General features: G+C 40.5%; 1 protein-coding gene and 1 long non-coding RNA gene across 3 annotated transcripts; one reads left to right on the top strand and one right to left on the bottom strand.

Moving 5' to 3' along the window:
* The first annotated feature begins 215 nt into the window (after nt 1-215).
* LOC109960504 (neural cell adhesion molecule 1-A-like) lies at nt 216-12,463 on the top strand. 2 transcript variants are annotated; one of them, XM_020600663.1, is made up of 8 exons: nt 216-572; nt 2,295-2,374; nt 2,460-2,583; nt 3,718-4,038; nt 4,567-4,896; nt 6,202-6,486; nt 6,885-6,986; nt 11,466-12,463. In XM_020600663.1, exons 3-8 carry the CDS (start codon nt 2,514-2,516, stop codon nt 11,468-11,470), a joined length of 1,113 nt encoding a protein of 370 aa, XP_020456319.1. In that variant the 5' UTR covers nt 216-572; nt 2,295-2,374; nt 2,460-2,513; the 3' UTR covers nt 11,471-12,463. The 2 variants fall into 2 exon arrangements, with proteins under 2 accessions (XP_020456319.1, XP_020456318.1); XM_020600662.1 differs by having other exon boundaries at nt 2,292-2,374.
* Nucleotides 12,464-15,860: 3,397 nt separating this feature from the next.
* On the bottom strand, nt 15,861-16,989 carry LOC109960507 (uncharacterized). Its single transcript, XR_002275020.1, has 3 exons — nt 16,699-16,989; nt 16,429-16,548; nt 15,861-16,225 (listed from the first exon to the last, which is right to left on the bottom strand). It is a non-coding gene; the product is annotated as an uncharacterized LOC109960507 (long non-coding RNA).
* Nucleotides 16,990-17,500: the final 511 nt, after the last annotated feature.

The raw sequence follows: 17,500 nt of genomic DNA, 5'->3' as shown, positions 1-17,500 counted from the left end.
AAATAAAGTTTATTTGTGTGAATAATTCCAACGTCTCTGTATTTGCGGACTTATCTGGGGGGTAGCAGCTCAGTACTGGTGAAGTTTGCATGAAGTTGACCTCTGAAAACAGTAGGGGTGTTATTCTTGGGGAACTACTAAGAGTTACTACAGTCTGAGTTGCCTAGGCCTGTATATTGGCCCGGTCACATGTAAAACTACAAAGTTTTACATTTTTCATTAACATTTGGAAAATGTTTTGCCTTTTCGAGCCACATTTGTTGTGATAAGAAAACGTGATCCAATCTTCACCTTGTGCATAATGATGTGATTTATTCAGAACAATCTGTTGTGAGTTTCAGCAGCAGTCCACTGGAGGTCCCTGTTTCCTCAGGCGTCATGTCTGAGGAGGAGCTGAGGCGGATTAAGAGACCAGGAGTTGAAATGAGGCAGCAGGAACTCAACACTGGTCTGTCGGAGTTTGGTGTATGAGCCATGGATTATTCTGTTTCAGTTTCACATTACCTGTAGCACAGGGAGCATCTCAGACTGGGAACAAGCTTTGTCTTTCCAGGGTTCTCCCCTGTCAGCGGGTAGGTTTGATGTTTTATTTTCAAAATGGCTTTCTTTGCAGCAACATTAGAATGAAATTTTTTTTAGTTTTGAATTTGCATTTACTTCTGCATTTATTTTCTGTCTAATCCAAGAATTTCCACATCCACCCACCTCTTCAGGACATGAACGTTCCTGTAGTGGTTGTAAATATATCCATTATTTAAACTGGAGAAGTTTAAGTTATGATTTAAATTAAGCTATAATTTATTTAACCTGATTAAGAAATAACTTTGCCAAGCAATACTTGCCTTGTTCCACCTGTTGGATAAGCGTCTCAGAAGACAGAGTGAAGTGTTTTCCAGTCTTTCTCTGATGCCTTATTATGATATCACTGCATCATTTTAGCCATTTGTCATGTTTGTCATGCAGCAAAGGGAATAATTACATTAATCAAGCTGGTTTCAGTATGAGAAAAAAGCTGTTTCCACTTTTTTTTTTATGTGAGAAAGGTTATGTTTCTGCTTTATTTCAGCAGTTCAAGAAATCCCACATAACTTTTGTGTCATGACTGACCAGCTGTGGTGAAAATGTTCAGTGCACATCTGGATATAGAGATAATTTTTAGGATTTAGGTTTCCAGTCTGGTTTCGCTCTCTTTCTTGGTGAATGTGAACTATTTTCCTGAATAAGTTGAGTCTGCCTTTGAAGCCTTTGACCCCCAAAGAGGGTGAAAATTATTAAAAACGGAAGAGGTTTCTTTTAAATTGCATGCACAGTTAATAAACTAACATTACAGATGGCTATGCTGTGTATCTCCTTGAGTTTCACAATAACCTAAAGTTGATTGATTAAATTCTATTTGTTGTGTCCATTATAATAATCCACTGTCTGTAATCCAGACATGGTTAAACGTTTTGTAGTGGAGAAGTTGTTTAACTGTTGCCCAGCAGGAGCAGGCTGCATGTTTGAACCCAGATGTTTGGCAGTATTAAAAAGCAGTAACAGCCACAAAGCTCTGAGGTCTGGACCTGGTCTGTTTGTGGTCCAGTGGGTTTCTCTTTCCCAGCGAGGCCACTTCACTTGTGGAGTCTGATCAAAGGCTAGTTTATGTTTCCACCTTTTTGTCCAAGATGTGGCCTGCTGATCTGATCCCAGTACAATTCTTAAGGAGGTTATAGCAGCATCTTGTGCTACTGTCTTTCTTAAACAAGTGAGGAGCCAACCAGTCTCTGGACCTGGCTGGTCTTGTATCAGCACACACACCCTCTGCATACTTACTTATAAACTCATTCATGTTGTGATCATATTCATGACCATTATCCTTTAATCCTGTCTTGCATCATGATCTATCCTCTGTAATTTTGTTGAGGTTGGACTTCAGGTATCAGTTGTGAAATCTCTAGGTTTGCTGCTGTCTAGACATTAAAGTGGCAGCTTGTTTTTACACCAAAGGATTATGGGCTTACTGGGGAAGGACGCATGCTGTGGATCCACATGTCTATTTACATGTGGATCCCATTAGACCCCAGGTGATGTTTCTTGAATCAGCAACTGTTGTTGGTGACACAAACAGTACAATAGTGTTAAGTTTTATATTGAACTAATCGCAGTGTCAGATGCACAAATGTACCAAAAATAGTTATTCACATTCTTGTATTTTTGTTTATTATGTACTAAGCAAAGCGTGTAGTCTTATGATGCTCAGGTGAAGCTGTCATTGCGAGTGTAATCCTCTGGCTTCATGCGTCCCATTACAGCAGACGTGTACCAGAAAGATGCAGCTGCAGCTGTGCTGACCAGCAGCAGCTCAACAAGTCAGAGTGTGGGGCAGCTGGCAGAGGTACATCTGTATCATGCTGAGGTTTCACAGTGAGCCTTAGGTCGTGGTTGATGTTCTCTGACAGTGGTTGTGTTTTCGGCTGCAGTCTGAATGTAATACTGGGTCAGCGAGCCAGTTGGTGAGCCTACTTCGGTGTGCGATGTATGGGCCTGCCCTCCCCCTGTGTCTGCTGCTCTGGATTGTCGGAGCAGCTGCTTCCACAATACAAAGTAGGTCCTGCATCCCACTGGTAACTTTTTGGTTTATTAAATGGACTGTAATTCCTTGTAAGAAGATGTTATATGTGATCAAAGTTGTACATTGCCTCAAATAGCAGGCAGCAGTAAGTCTATACATATGCATGGTGAATAGACTGTGAGGTTTTATTCCAACCATTATAAAACAGTGAACAGTCTCCAAACTATGCACTGCCTTATACTTCCCCTAGAGAGAAATATTGACCTTTTTACCACAATACATTTATCTGACAGGTGTAGTTACAGATAAAGATATTACATGGAAAAATATAATCCAGTGTAAAGATTAAACCAGTGGTTCCCAGTCTTTTTGGCTTGTGACCCTTCACAACAAAAGCCTTGCCTAGTTGAGGCTTCCTGTCACATTTGAGGTTTCTGTGAGCTGTCTGTAGTTCCATGGAAGAGACATGTCCTTTCTAGACTGTATTAGATTTATTAGGCTGAGGTAACATTATCCACAGCAAAGTTTTGAGAAAAGTCAACAAAATACAAATTTGTGTAGCAGAACTTTTTTTTTTCTTTCCTCTGCCATGAATCACGAGCTATCAGCTTTATCGTGAAACCCTTTGGGCCAGGCAAACTCCTGGGTTGGGAACCAATTAGTTGCAATTAACATTAACAGTAAATACTACTTGCGATTAACTCTTAGTATTGCAGTATTAATATTCTAATAATATCTTTTAATAATAAATCAGCCATGGGGGACATTTATCTGAAAAACCAGTATGTCAAATTTTGAAGTACATTTTACTGATGGTACTTCTATAGTAGAAAGTATTCAGACTTTCACTTTTTTCACATCTTATTGTGTTGAATTTTAAATCGATTAAATTGCCTATGATTCTAGAAACAATAACCCATAATGACAGAGGTAAAACATGTTTTTGGATATTAGAAATGGCAGCACATAAATCTAACACAATGCTTTTGGACTTGCAGACACTGCAAAACTAAACAAATAACACTTCAGCCTTAAAAAATCTTGGCTGACGCAGCCTTAGTAATATGTATCACATTCTAGTCTTTATGAAGTATAAATGCACTATTCTGTCTTTCAGTCTGACTGAGCTGATTCGTGGCTCACTTGCTGTTTGTGTCTTACATCAGGTGGGGTTTCAGCTCCTGCCAGGCTAATAGCAGAGGCAGGTCGCCCCATCATGCTTGGCTGCAATGTCTCCACGGCAACAGGTGACATCGTCCGGCAAGTCCGCTGGCTCAGAGATGGCAAGGTCCTCCTATCATACGAACACAGCGTGCCAGTTCACATCACCCATCAGGAACCCAGCGTGCAGCTCACTGCCCATGCCAATGATGCCAGCTACATCACCATCAAGAGGGTGCGGCCTGACGACGTGGGCTGCTACAACTGCATCTTTGATGTTTTCCCCAGGGGCCAGCAAAAAGGCCAGACGTGCATCGACGTCACTGGTGAATTCCACTTTTCACAAGTTTCAGATCTTCCAAAAATGGGCCTCTACTGTCACACAATTTTATCCCTGTTTTAAAAGTTATTAAGGCTCCTAACAATATGCTCTGAGATGATGAATCAGATTCTGTGTTTGGTTTGGAATTTTAATTCCTAGTTTCTGTTATCTGGAAACACAAGTAGTGATTATTCAGTGCTGCATATTTGAACTTTTGTTCTTTTTTTTCCGTAGTGACTAAGTCTTTTGCGAGGGTGTTTATTTGTATAAGTAATGTAGTCTTTGTGTATCTTGGCTGTCAGACAGTGTGTCTTGACTGGGGTCAAAGTGCTAGTTTCGCGCACAAGTCCCAGAATGCCTTGAGACAATAAGACAGTAGGCTAAGGTCTATTGTTATCATTAAATGTACACACACTGCCTGACTCCTGTTTGTTACCCCTGTACACAAACCAGTCCTATAAAATATCACTGTGCATGAATCGTCTTTTTATTAAAATAAATATCAATAACAGGAGCATTTTCTTTGTCCCAGGTAAAGTGCGCCAGGAGGGCAACAAGACGGCCATCAGCGGGAAGCCAGCCACACTGTCTTGCTGGTACAACCTCCCTGAGAGGGTGAAGCAGGTGCTGTGGAGGAAGACTGCCGAGCAGGGCGACACCACCACTGTGGCCTCCTATGTCAAGCAAGGCCACCACAATGTAGAGGAGCAGTTCAGGGGTCGGGTTAGCCTGAGCCAAACTCTGGATCACACCCAGCTGACCATCCAGTCAGTCAGCACGGAGGACGAGGCCTGCTACACCTGTGAATTCCACACATACCCAGATGGCAGTAAAAGAGCCACAACCTGCCTCTCTGTCTATGGTGAGTCTGGAGACAGGAACAATGTTTCCCTGTGGTCATCTTTTATTCTTTCTACATTCATTTAGTCGTTTACTGTAAATGTTGTACAATTTGAAGAATTTGCAGGAAACTAGAATCCAGTTTTCAATTTATTAAGCCCATTTTAATGCCTTATATATTATTCTGAGAACAAAATCATTTCTGATCAAAGAGTTCTTTCTATTAGCATTAGGGGTATAATACATAATGTGTAACGTGGCACTTAAATATTTACAGTAAATACAAGAAAGGATCATTTGTAGTATTTCCCTGTACAGCCTCTATCTGCATGTGAAGGACCATTATGACATGATCTAAGCACTTTTCAGCATATTATTTATGCCTGAATCCAACTACGAGTGAAACTTCAGTTTATAGTGGAGCATCAAGGCAAACCTGTACTGTTCAGGCTGAACACATGCCCTGTTATAAATCACATTGTTCTCCTGTGTGGGCCCGCATGTGCTTTGACACTGTTGGGATTATTTTCCAGGTGGTCTTGACACATTCTGCACAGGAGGTATACTGTAGGCTGAGAGGAAATGTGTGCCGGTGTGTGCGTGTGTGCGTATCCCAGATATAGCTCAGGAAAGGGAAGTGCTGTGTATGAACAAACCACAGGGCCTGAGGTCAGAGTTGCTGTAGTGGGTCATTAAACTACTGTTCTGACCTGTTCTGTGTCCCTCAGCAACACTTAGCCCCTTGTTTTTCCTCTAACTGTGCCATAGAGGTATAACCACAATGTCAGACAAGAGCGTAACTTCAGAAGTCATAAGCCAACCTTCCAGGAGTGTGAGCTATTGTTGAGCTTCCTCTGTGTGTGTTTTTTTTTATTGACAGAAGGAGGGTTGTCAGTGAGGGAAAAGGGCTGATTAATTTTGGAGAAAACCTGGGGGATGAGTGGCTCACTGTTTCCCTAGACACAAGGCCTCTGTGTGTGTTTGTGCTTCTTGATCTGCTTAACAAGCTTTGCTTTTGTCTAAAGGGACAGAACCAAAGCTCCAGATACACAAACACAAACACACAGTTAGTAAAAGCCACTGCGCCTCTGTTTTCTGTCTGGGTTTGTGTCATTGGGTCCTTGGGGCAGAGAGACTGACAGGCAATGTGCTCTGCCTCTCCATCTCCATTAGGAAGGCAGAGGAACAGCACTCTGCTTTCTGTGGTGTGTGATTGGCTTAGACAAAATACAAAAGGTCAGTCAGGATTAGAAATAAAAAGCTTCGGGTGAAAAACTAACTAAATTTGTTGCTCAGAATAATATTGACTCAGTCTTTCTTCCCCCAGTTTTACCCAAACCAGAGGTGAGCCATGTGACCTCGCCTTCAGGAGTCACTGAGGCCAATTGCACCGCCCAGTCCCGTCCTGCAGCAGACATCAGGTGGAATGTTGGTGGCGACAATCGAACCCTCGGGCCACCCATTTCATCAGCCTACGATCAGGGCGATGGCACAACAATAGTGATGAGCACGCTGCTCTTCCAGGCAGGACTGCTCAGTGACGTGTCTGTCAAGTGCATCGTGCACCACAAGGGTCTGGAGAAACCCCTGTCAGTGTCGCTCAACACAAACGGTGATCACCTCATGAGCCATTTTTTGTTGTAACAAATATACATGATGTCTGGCTGTCATGGTCGATGAACCTATTCTGTTTATGCCGGATACATATAGGGATGTTTTATATCCAGTTATATGACTCTGCAGTCATTGTCAATTTGCCAAATACTCACAGTAGAAACCAGACTTCATTTTTCTACGCATCTATTCTCAGCTATTTTAGTCAGGGGTAATTATGGCTGCTTTGGTGGGGTCCCAAATCCTGTAATGTCTCAGCATACTGGAAGGAAGAAATGTTATTCCTGTGCTTTATAGAATGCAACCTGTTTGGTCCAGATGTCACACATATTAAATGTTGTACTTTTAAAACATAAACAGCGCTTTGGAGTAAATGTACATGTTTGTGTGCTGCAGTGGGTCCAGCCATGGTTATCCTGCTCTCAGTGTGTGGTGTGGCAGCGGTCCTCCTCCTGTGTCTGTGTGTGTGTCTCTGCAAGTGTTTCCTCTGCACTGATGGTGAGTCTCAACTCTGCCCCACATTTATTCTCCCAAGTCACATTTACTTCGCTCATTTAACAGCTTGTCATCAAAATTACTGTTGAGAGAGTATGTGAAGGTGGATTTTCTCCTTCAAAGTTGTAGAATGAGCAACAACTCCTGAAAAATCAGTCTCAGTACTGTGAGATTATAGAGTCTTTTCAATGGGCATTTCTTTATCTCTATCATGGGAGAGAAACATTCCGCTGATATTTAGTGCATTTTTTTGTCTTGTGGCCTTTTGTGGCCAAGTTTTGAGTGTCTCTTGTCATTATAGTGATTATGATGAAATGTTCACAATTCTTCTGGTTACACAAACAGAAATCATCCTGGGATTTTATGGCCCCTGATACAGCAAACCACCCTTTAAAAACAGCACAGTAGCACAGGAAAACAACATGCTTTCTGTTTAAAGTTCCACTTACATCTGCTATAAATATTCTTAACTGAACAAAGGATCACATAGCTACACGTATATGAAGAGGTCGCTCCTAGTGACAAACCCAGATTTACTATGCTCTTCCCCTGAGCTCCACAGAGCTTTACAACATCCTTCAGCCGTGTTCATCTGGTGAACACAGTGAAGCATTTAGCAGCTACAAAGCCAAATATTTCCCTCTCTTTGGAATTTGATGAAGAAATTGCAACTGGTGCTGTTAAGGTTTGATTTGCTGCGCACTCCAGGCTGCTTTGGACAGAAAATAATAGACAAGGAAATATAGGAGGATAAACTACTATAAACCAAATTATTTTTGTGGGAGCCGGTTATTAAGCTGTTTTATCACCTGCTTACTTAGAGTATTTAAACATGTTTAATTACCTGAAAGGCCACAGATAAAGACTGGGCCCTGAGGGAGTCAAGATACTATATGTGTTATCAAAATTAACCATTGAGAGATAATTATGATTGAAAAGGCCTCCATAGATTAGAACAAACATAAGAATATTGGCTGTTTTATAAAATATGTTCTGCAGAAGCACAGACAAATAGGTAAATTTAAAGTAAACACAAAATGGGAAATAAACACTCGAAAGGCCAACTCTCTCACAGAGGCCTCCATAGATTAGAACAAACATAAACACTACTTTCCACCCAGAGGTGTCAGGGTGGATGCTTCATCATTTGTCATCATCACTCCTTTGACTCCTGTTAATGCCCTTCCCATAATCCTCTCTTGGTGTCAAGGAAACAGTGTGATCCCAGCAGCGTATTGTCGCATGTGGACCGCTGCCCACTTCCCCTTCATCATAAATTTTCTGCCCACCAAGGAGAGGCAGGGAAAACCGAACTTATCTGCACAATGACAGAAGTTTTGGCTGATATTCTAGTGGCCAAACCAAAGTTGTGGTTGTAAAGGAAGAAAAACAAAAGTGGGCGCTGATGTGTTGAGGTCAGGACGGTCCCACGGCTTTATGAGTTTAGTTTATATTTGATATTTTTGACATAATTGCATGGGCCTGGAATGTTTGATTTTTTGCAAGGTTTTTCTTGCATGATAAAAAAGGTTGAGGCCGTGTACTCACAGTTTCCTGAGATACGGACACATCCACTTCATTCCAACTAAGTTCTGCCAAGTTCCAAAACCAACTTTTGCCCACATGGGTCCAACACAACACAGGCCTCAGTTGTGCTGTTGATGTATTTATTTTTCTCTCCCATCCCTAACTCCTCTGGGACAGTCTTGACAGTCCCACATACCATTTTGCATGTGAATGACACTGTTGTGTTGGACTATGACTTGTGGCCAAAATTCTGTGAAGGATTTCTTGAAGAGGTTCCAGGGTCACTGCAAAAATAGATTTTTAGGAAGTGTCTATTTTCTTGAGATGCTCCACATTGCTTGAAAGTCTTTGCCAAAGTTTCCTTGTTTTCCAACTGTGTGGATCCTGAGCAGAATAACAAGTGGTTGAGCTGATTGTCCTGAGTTAGCAGCCAGAAGAAAAGACCCTCTTTCTCTGTCTAATCCCATGCACCATGGGGGAAGACAGACTGTAGGGGCCTGGAGGAGGGAACAAGGAGGAACTGGAGCAGTTGAAAGCTAGCTGATAACAACCCCCTGTCACATTCAAGTGCACAGACACACACACATGCTGTATTTCCTTGTCTTGGCTTGGCACACAGGCCTTTACTGTGATGTGATTCAGATGGCAGTTTAGTGGAAGAGATCTGTAATGCAAAGTGTGTTGAGGAATTTTACCAATATTTGGAGCTGGCCTGGTTCACTTTGTCACATCCCTCCATGTGTTTTTAAATCCCATCACACATGACAACAGTGTGCAGAGAATTTAGGGAATAAAACCACATTCACTGCTTGGGAAAGGGGGTCGGTTTTACATGCTACCTGCAGCAGGAAGTGATACATAGTGATAACAGTTCATTCCTGTGAAATGTTTGGTTCACCCAAATTACAAAAAAGACATTTTCTCACTCACCAATATTGGTCCTCTGTGAGTTCTGCTGCCATTCCCATAAAATAAGGTGGCTTTAGTTATTTTTTACGATGTTTTAGAAAGAAAAATCTGTATTCTTCTAGAAACACTGTCCCAGGTGCACTGAATAATTCACAGCCCTCACTGTGAACATCCTTCTACAAAACAAATAGTCCCTATGAAAACTTGTTTTCAAAACAAGGTCACCATTTGAAACTAAAAATTAGTTACATTTTCAAACACTCTGCTTCATCAAAACCATGTGGCTGTGGTTTGGTTGGATTTAATTGATGCCCTCATACAGAAACTTGTCACTGAAAAAAACTAATAAAAAAAACCTACTCTAAATTTGCTAGATTGCTTTGAGCTCTAGTAGGAACCACTGTTCAGAGGAAGACAGACTGAGAAAATATGTGGCCTTTAATGTCATTTTATTCTGGAGAGGTGGCACAAAGTTCACATCTCAAAATTGAGGCTAATACTATCTGCATGGCCGCTTGAGCTAAAAGGGAATATACACTTTTTATCATTTGGATGAACTGAAGAGATGCACACCAGTACATTGGTTGCAGTACAGTTTACAGTTATTTCAAGGCTCCATACTGCAGAGTCTGTTGACAGATGTTTTAAGTGTGTTTTAGATGTTGAGCTACTGAGAAACCCATTGCGACTGACCCGAGAAACTGTGATGTCTGCGGCTGCAGTCAAACTGCAACCAGGGCCACAAAATGGCTTTTGTGGTTCCCTCTAAATCAGTGGGTGTAATTCAGCTTCTGCTCACAATAATCACAGCTGGGAAGTTGGGCCTGAGGGTTTTCCAGTAAAATGCTGCTGGTCTATTTGTGTCTGTGTTTCCATGATTTCTGGCGTGGCCTGATAGAGATGTAAAGCCTGTACGTTATAGTAGTTGCATAACTACAAGCGCAGGAAGCTGACCACAGATAAGAACCTTCTATTGATAAGAGCAAATGTTTTTAGTGGCACCTTTCAACCTGTTACACCACAGGAAGTACAGGGGAGGGACTACATCCGGTCCGGCACACAAACACAGACGGCCCATTGAATCATGTGGGCAGAACTGAGGGTTGCACTGATTGTTCCAAAGAGATTAGAGGGAGGAAGAAGGAACAAATTCATAATATTTTAAAAGCAGCAGCTCACCAGCCTGTTAGTAGGATGAAGGTGACCCCTGCTGGCAGAAAACAGCCACCTTTAAAATTAAACGTTTTCTTAAAATGAATTTGTGCTTTGGCCTCTGTAGCGTGTGGTTTTCTAGTATCTTACACAGCTGTGTTAACGCGCCACTTTTCTATGTGAGCCACCTTTAAATAACTCACACTGTTGCCACATGTACACTGAGGTGCAGCAGGCTGTGGAATCCCTGCAGTGTTTCATTATTGTATGCATCATGGTCTTTTTGGAGTTGAGTGGGCGATTTGAGGGCTCTGTGCACAGACGTGTGCTTATTGTTGCATTCCTGTGTGGGATCTATATCAAGAAAATCCAGCCTCTGCACATGACGCTAAGACATTTTTGCCTCACTCCTCACTGGTTACTAATGGTTAGAATTTTTTTGTCTTATTTTCTTTGTAGATTTGTGCTATGAGAATTAAAAGAGTTGGATCAGATGTACATCACATCACTTTTGCTGCACATTTGTTGCTGCTTACCTTAAATTGTGTTAAAACTTTACTGGATTAATGATTTTATAATGTGTGATTGAAGGACATATAGTAAAAGATTTGCCAGCTGTAATTGTTTCATGTTAAAGTGTTTGCATAATGGATAAACAGAAAAATGGGCCAGCATCCTACAAACCTGATACAAAGTGCTCGACTTTTGACTGCTGAAATCTCAGGAATGTCCTGTTAGAAAAAGGCTATCACAGCTTGAAGACAGGCAGACAGATTTGATCTGTGTGATTTATGCAAAACTGGAAATGAAATGAGGAAATGTTCTGGTGGTCTTGGGACAAAGATAGCAGCTGACCATCTAACTGTTTGTGTTTCTCTCTGTCTTTCTGTCCAGACTGATTTAGAGCCCAGTGTCACCATCGCGTTGATGAAGCTCCAGCTAGCTGCTCAGCACCGTGCCCTTCAGCTCAGTGTGCAGATGGAAGGGAACAGAGCTACTGGTTCTGCTTCCATGAGCTGGGAAGGTCCTGTTAGTGTAAACAAATGCATCTACTACAAAGTAAATAAAAGTAAAACCACATCATCTAATGCTAGTTAGTACAGTTACAGTAGAAAAGTACCTTTGATTATTGACGAGTCTTGGGGTTGAATCAATATATCTGGTGCCATCATGGAGCTGCAGCGAAACTCTACCTTAAGATTGTTGCAGTGTGTGTGTGAGATCAGGTCACTGATGCTGACCAGTGTAATAAGTTATATTTTTCTGTTTTCTTTCAAAATTAACTAAACTCTTAATTCTTTCAAATAACATTAGATTAGGTAGGCAACAGTTGAACTTGATTAGGTATCCTAACAGTAGCTATAAAAGAGTTTAATGGTCCAGAACTTAGCCAATTATCATCAGCGTGATGCGTGTGGACCACACAGGTGTCATCAGTCATAAACTGAAAGTTTGCTCAGTTCTCACTGGTGCACAGACGTACGCGATGTCACCTTTTCCCTGCTGAGTCTCACACACTTCAGTCTAGTGAGAAGAACACAGACACAAAAATCCCTCAACAGAAATAAAACTGCTCTAACTTTGGCAGAAACCTTTGTTTTCATGTAATAAGATGACAAGGAATAGGATTTTAGTGTGGCTAGAAGTGCATACATTGTTGTTCTGTGGACCTACATAATGGCCACCACAAGTTGTTGTCACCTAAAATCCTAAAGGGTGCTGTGCCAGTTATGAACTCGACCTGGAAATTACATGAACTCAAAGAGAAGCACACAAATGGAACGTAAAATCAAACTTGTAGTGAACAATGAGTGACTCAGACTGAGATTGTTTGAGTGGGAAATAATGAGAGGCTGGTTATTTATGGCTGCTGTGCTGTGCCAGACAGTGCGGCGGGATGTTTTTTTTGGCTTGTGGGTGTGGGCCGGCGGTGGGGGGGGGGGGGGGGGGGGGGGTCCACCTGTAACCTTCATGTGCTCAGTGGTTCACACCGCCCAAACAATTCCTGTGTGAATGAGCCTTGTGTATCTTCATACGTGTCTGTGTCAATTTTGAGAAATTTGGAGTGTCGCAATGTATGTGTGTGTGAGTGTGCACGTGTTTGTGTGCACTGTTTCAGAACGTTCAGAGCCAAATCCCAGGGAGCACCAGTGTTAGTTTTTTACGTGCAGACTTGGGGAAACATTAGGTTTACACTGGCTGTGTATATAGTTCACTGTGTCAAAACTCTTCCTACAACTATATCATGTATAAAATACTGTATGTAGTGTAGTACCTATTAGACTCAGCCACTGGGTCCTAAACATATTGTCTTCTTTCACATAGAAGTGTTAAGGTGATCATAAGGTTTGAATCTTGATAGACACAGTGCTTTTACAAAACTTAGTACAGATACTAAAGCTGCTGTCAAACATTTCTGTTTCATTCTCTTGTATTCAGTGTTTTTGAACAGTATTCACCTTTTAGTATCTGACAAATAGTTTCCTGTGTTGGTGCTGAGTGAATCAGCACTTGCTGGAACAAATTAAACATGAGACTTTACCTGTTGTTGTTTCACTGCTTGTTTTTATCATCAGTATTTTAGAGATCATCAGATGGTTTTTGGAGAAACTTCAGTGGACTTGTGACTAAAGTCTCTGAATTGTCTTGGATACCTTTGACATTTTTGGTTACACTGTGATGTAAAAAAAACAGTGCGTGGTACATTAACCTGACCTCAAGTTACACAATTGGAAACTCATTTCCTCCACAGCCCACTCCAGAAGCTTTACTGCTTAACTCTCAGACCTTGTGAGTGGTATCAACTCTTCTTTGTGCCTTTTTTACAACCAATTTTTCAGGTATCATATTAGATATTTATTATTTGAGTCTGAGTCAGAGTTCATGCCAAAGTAAGATACCTGTCATTTGAAATACACTCTGGAAACTGTTGTGGGTTTGAACACCAACTGTGAGTAAAACTTGAAGACTACAGGATGCAGTTGCTTTGATGTTACTTGAAAATATCTATGAATCACAATCAATAATATTTTTTCTGTTCTTTCTAATAGCAAAAAACAAACTGTGCTCAGTTGAGAGATGGAACAAAATCTTTGGTTCTGCAGTCTGAAGTGGACCATTGTGAAGTCGTCTCCAAACGCCGTTCTGACAGTTTTTCCCTTACTGTTTCCAAAATCCTCATAAAGACAGGAAAGGCGAAGTAGTTCCTCTGTTACTTGGAGGCACTGAGTAGCATTTGACAAATTTATTTAGATTGTTATCTGTGAGGCTGGTGCCATAAAAGCAAATTATTTGATAGTTAATATAAACATAAGGGTTTATCTGGAGGAAACTGTGCAAACCTTCACAATAAAATCACAATGTGTTTATGTTTTGGTACCTCTGTGGCTTTTAAGCCATTATGGAGCAACACTGATAGGAAATAATAATTTCACTTTTCTTTCCTTTTTAAAGTTTTTAAGGGTTTTGTTGATCTGTCATTGTATCACCAAGAAAACAAGACACCATCTGGCCTCTTGCCTTGTTAAGTGCAGAATCCTGGGTTTGGCTTCTACACAACTAGGTGGCGACCTTGTTTAGCGTGCTTCAAGGTGACAGTTCTCAACTTTTCCCCTTGGTCCATCCAGCCTTAATTTCTAATTTTGTACACAGCTTTGCCAACAAAACATAATGGGAAAGCTGACACCGCTGTTGAAGAGTTTGGCATCTAATAACAGCTGAAAACAGCCCAACACACACGTTTTTTTTAACTTCCTTGTTCTTAGCTTGGAAGGGGCGATGAGTGTGTAGTTGGTGGGCTATGCTGCAGTGGAGTGGTTTGGTTGTGTGTGTGTGTGTGAGTGACTGTACCAGATTGTGCACACAGTGCAGCAGAGCATGTCAACTTTTAGCAATTTCACAACCATAGAGGTAGCACATCCCACGAGCGTGCTGTTCCACATGCTACATGCAGCCCTGAGCTGTGAGTCCAACCCCCTATCACCACTTCTCTCTTCACTCACCATACAAATCAGTTACAGCACTTTCACACGAAAATCAGAAACTGTGGTTACAGCTTTGTTACTTCAAATCATGAGGTGCTAAGCAGCTGCTCATTTAGTGCCAATTATAACTACAAATGAATTGTATAGATATTTGGTCAACTCTGTAAAAATATAAAAATGTCTTCTGATATTTTTACTTTATAAATTACATTCCACTGCCTTTTAATGTGTATGACAAATAATGTTTTCTAACTTAAAAAGTCTTTTTAATGTGGTTCCTGTTGCAGAGAATATGTAACCTTTAGAAAAGAGGAGACTACTGAGATGTTCGGTTCAGTTATTATTTAGATTGTACCTGGTTTCAGTCTGTACTGAAAGGTGTCATTTCCTGAATTCAAGGTGGGAGAGAGATGATCTTGTGATGAGCCAAACAAGCTTCAGCACCTGTAAGTTAAAGGTGACTTACACTAAATGTGGCGTACGTTGTGTTAGGATTTTCAGTAGTTTATTAGCAAGTGATGCAACTCACGCTGCAACAGCATCAGAATTAAACAACTAAAATCTTTTTGTGTTTGTTTCTGAATAGTAAAGGTTAGCATGCTAACAGATGTATTAACATTTACCTCAAATGCTACAACCACTGTGCTTTGCCTCACAGATCCTTGTTGTGTATTAGTTAGCTAACCATGTGGTCACACTTCCTCTTAACATGTTTTTAAGATTTGCTAAATTAGCCAGCAAATTTCATATTTCATAAACTACTGTTGGATTTTTAAGTAATGTTGTGCCTGTTTATCATTTATGCACAATAAATTATTTAAATATGAGGATGCATGTTCAATTTTTTAAACTTTAGATAAAATTTCAAAATACAATGCAATTCCTTTAATAGCCTGAGCTTGTGTCTGATGCTAAGTAGTGGCTACATGATTTATATATTTTCACTGAAAAAAAAAACTTCCATCCCTTTGTTTGTACACATGGGTATGTGACGTGTGGTTTCATTCTGCTTCCTGTTCTTCAGCTGACAGTCTGTCTGCTCCCAGATGCACATCAAATACTGTTGAAGTTTTCTTCAGTCAACATCAGCAGAGAGCATAAAGAACAACGGTGCAGAAACGCAGACCAATATAGACAATCATGTTTAAAACCGGATATGTGCAAGATTGATACCTGTACAGGAAACAAAACTATTCACCTGTAAATGTGTTGCATTGTGTGCACACACACTTGGCCGTGGTAGGCAGTGCTTTTTCATGCAAGAATTTTCACTTCTGAGTTGTTATAGTTTAATTTACAGGAATTTTAAAGCACAAAATGGAGTCAACAGTCACAATATTCATGACAATAAACTCACCACCATGAGGAAATTGTCTATATTTGTAAATGTAAAACAAAGATTATATTTTTTTAAAAGAATGACATTAATTTGTGTCAAAAAACATCAAAATGCAAAGTGCAGTAATAGTTCAGGCCTAACTGAAATGTAACATATCAGATACAGGTTGCAATCTTGAAATGAATAATTTGTCACAGGATTTAACTTTGATTTAAGGCGTGGAGTGTGTCATTATGGTACATTGGCATAGATCTGCACGTTAGGTGAGGCACGATGGGAAGGCTGGTGGTTTGGATCTGTTGAGTTCCTGAATTCTCCAGCACAGCAGGCACCTTGTAAAGACAGGTGAGATCAGTGACGGTTATCAGAATCATGATAGTATAAATGTACTATATGGCGTATTTATTCTTATTGTCCTTTGGCATTTTAAATCTGTTTTTCAGTATTAGACAGGTGAGACAGCAGGAGAGCTGCAGAGTGCTGACTGACACTGAGGATTTATTTGACTACTGTATGTAAAAATCACAACTCTCACCTTTACACGCTTGCTTTCTTGTAACACATGCATGTATGACTATCACTGCGATGAAAAACACCATTACTCCAAGAGCACGAAACACAATTGGCCAGAAAGTGTCCTGTGTTTCTGGGGTTCCTGCAGAATAAAAGGCTCAGCATCAAGGAACTATTGACACATGTACATTTAGTTCATGTAGAAGAATACTTTAGGATTTATCTGACACCTATAAGTCATATAACAACTGTTAGCAGTACCACTGTGAGAGAGTAAATGATGCTTTCTCACCCAAAGTCGTCCATGTAACTGTGGTGGGCTCGACATAATCTGGAAAACATTCAGATTATTCTCATTCTGTTGTTTTTTTTAGAGTGACAGCACTAAAGATAAGCCATGAAAACCATGTGGAATAGCAGCATTGCTGCATATTATGATATAGCCTGCATTTTTCTTACTTGTGTCATTCTTTGATTTAAGACTGGGACCCTCACTATCACCTATAAAACAATACAGAGCTACTGTCTTAACCCTATAAAACCATTTGTATCATATTTGATACGCAGGTTTCTAAGCAAAAAAATTGCCAAAGTTGCCCCATGTATCAAATGTGATACAAAAAAATAAAAATAAACAAAATAATATGGCACATTTATTCCTATATGCCCGGACTGTCTGTCTATGCATAAATGGCAAATAAAAATCTTGAATCTTGAACTTTCTTTTGGATTTTGTTAAAAGGTTTAATAAACATCTCAGTTCCAAAAAATTAGAATGTTCTGGCTATTTTTTGATGTGTGAGGCTTTACAGGGTTAATGATGTAAAGACAGAAGGGGTGAAGATGATTTATACTTCCATATGAAACCAAAACATAACACTGCATCTGTTCACTATGATTTGCAGAAGTCAGAAATGTCATCTGAATTATGTGACCACAGGTTTCTTAGGTCAGTTTAGTCCAGTACTGATGTATTAAATTACTGAAGAGTTGCACTCACCATAGACAGAGACGGAGATGACATGACTAACAGTGTATCCACTTTGACACCGGTACTGACCACATAGACAGAGACGGAGATGGCATGACTCATA

The sequence above is a fragment of the Monopterus albus genome, unplaced genomic scaffold (genome assembly GCF_001952655.1).
Source record: "Monopterus albus unplaced genomic scaffold, M_albus_1.0 scaffold48.1, whole genome shotgun sequence".
In the NCBI taxonomy this organism is placed as follows: Eukaryota; Metazoa; Chordata; class Actinopteri; order Synbranchiformes; family Synbranchidae; genus Monopterus; species Monopterus albus.
Note: the sequence above shows the minus strand (reverse complement) of the source record. Positions and strands in the feature narration are given on the sequence as shown.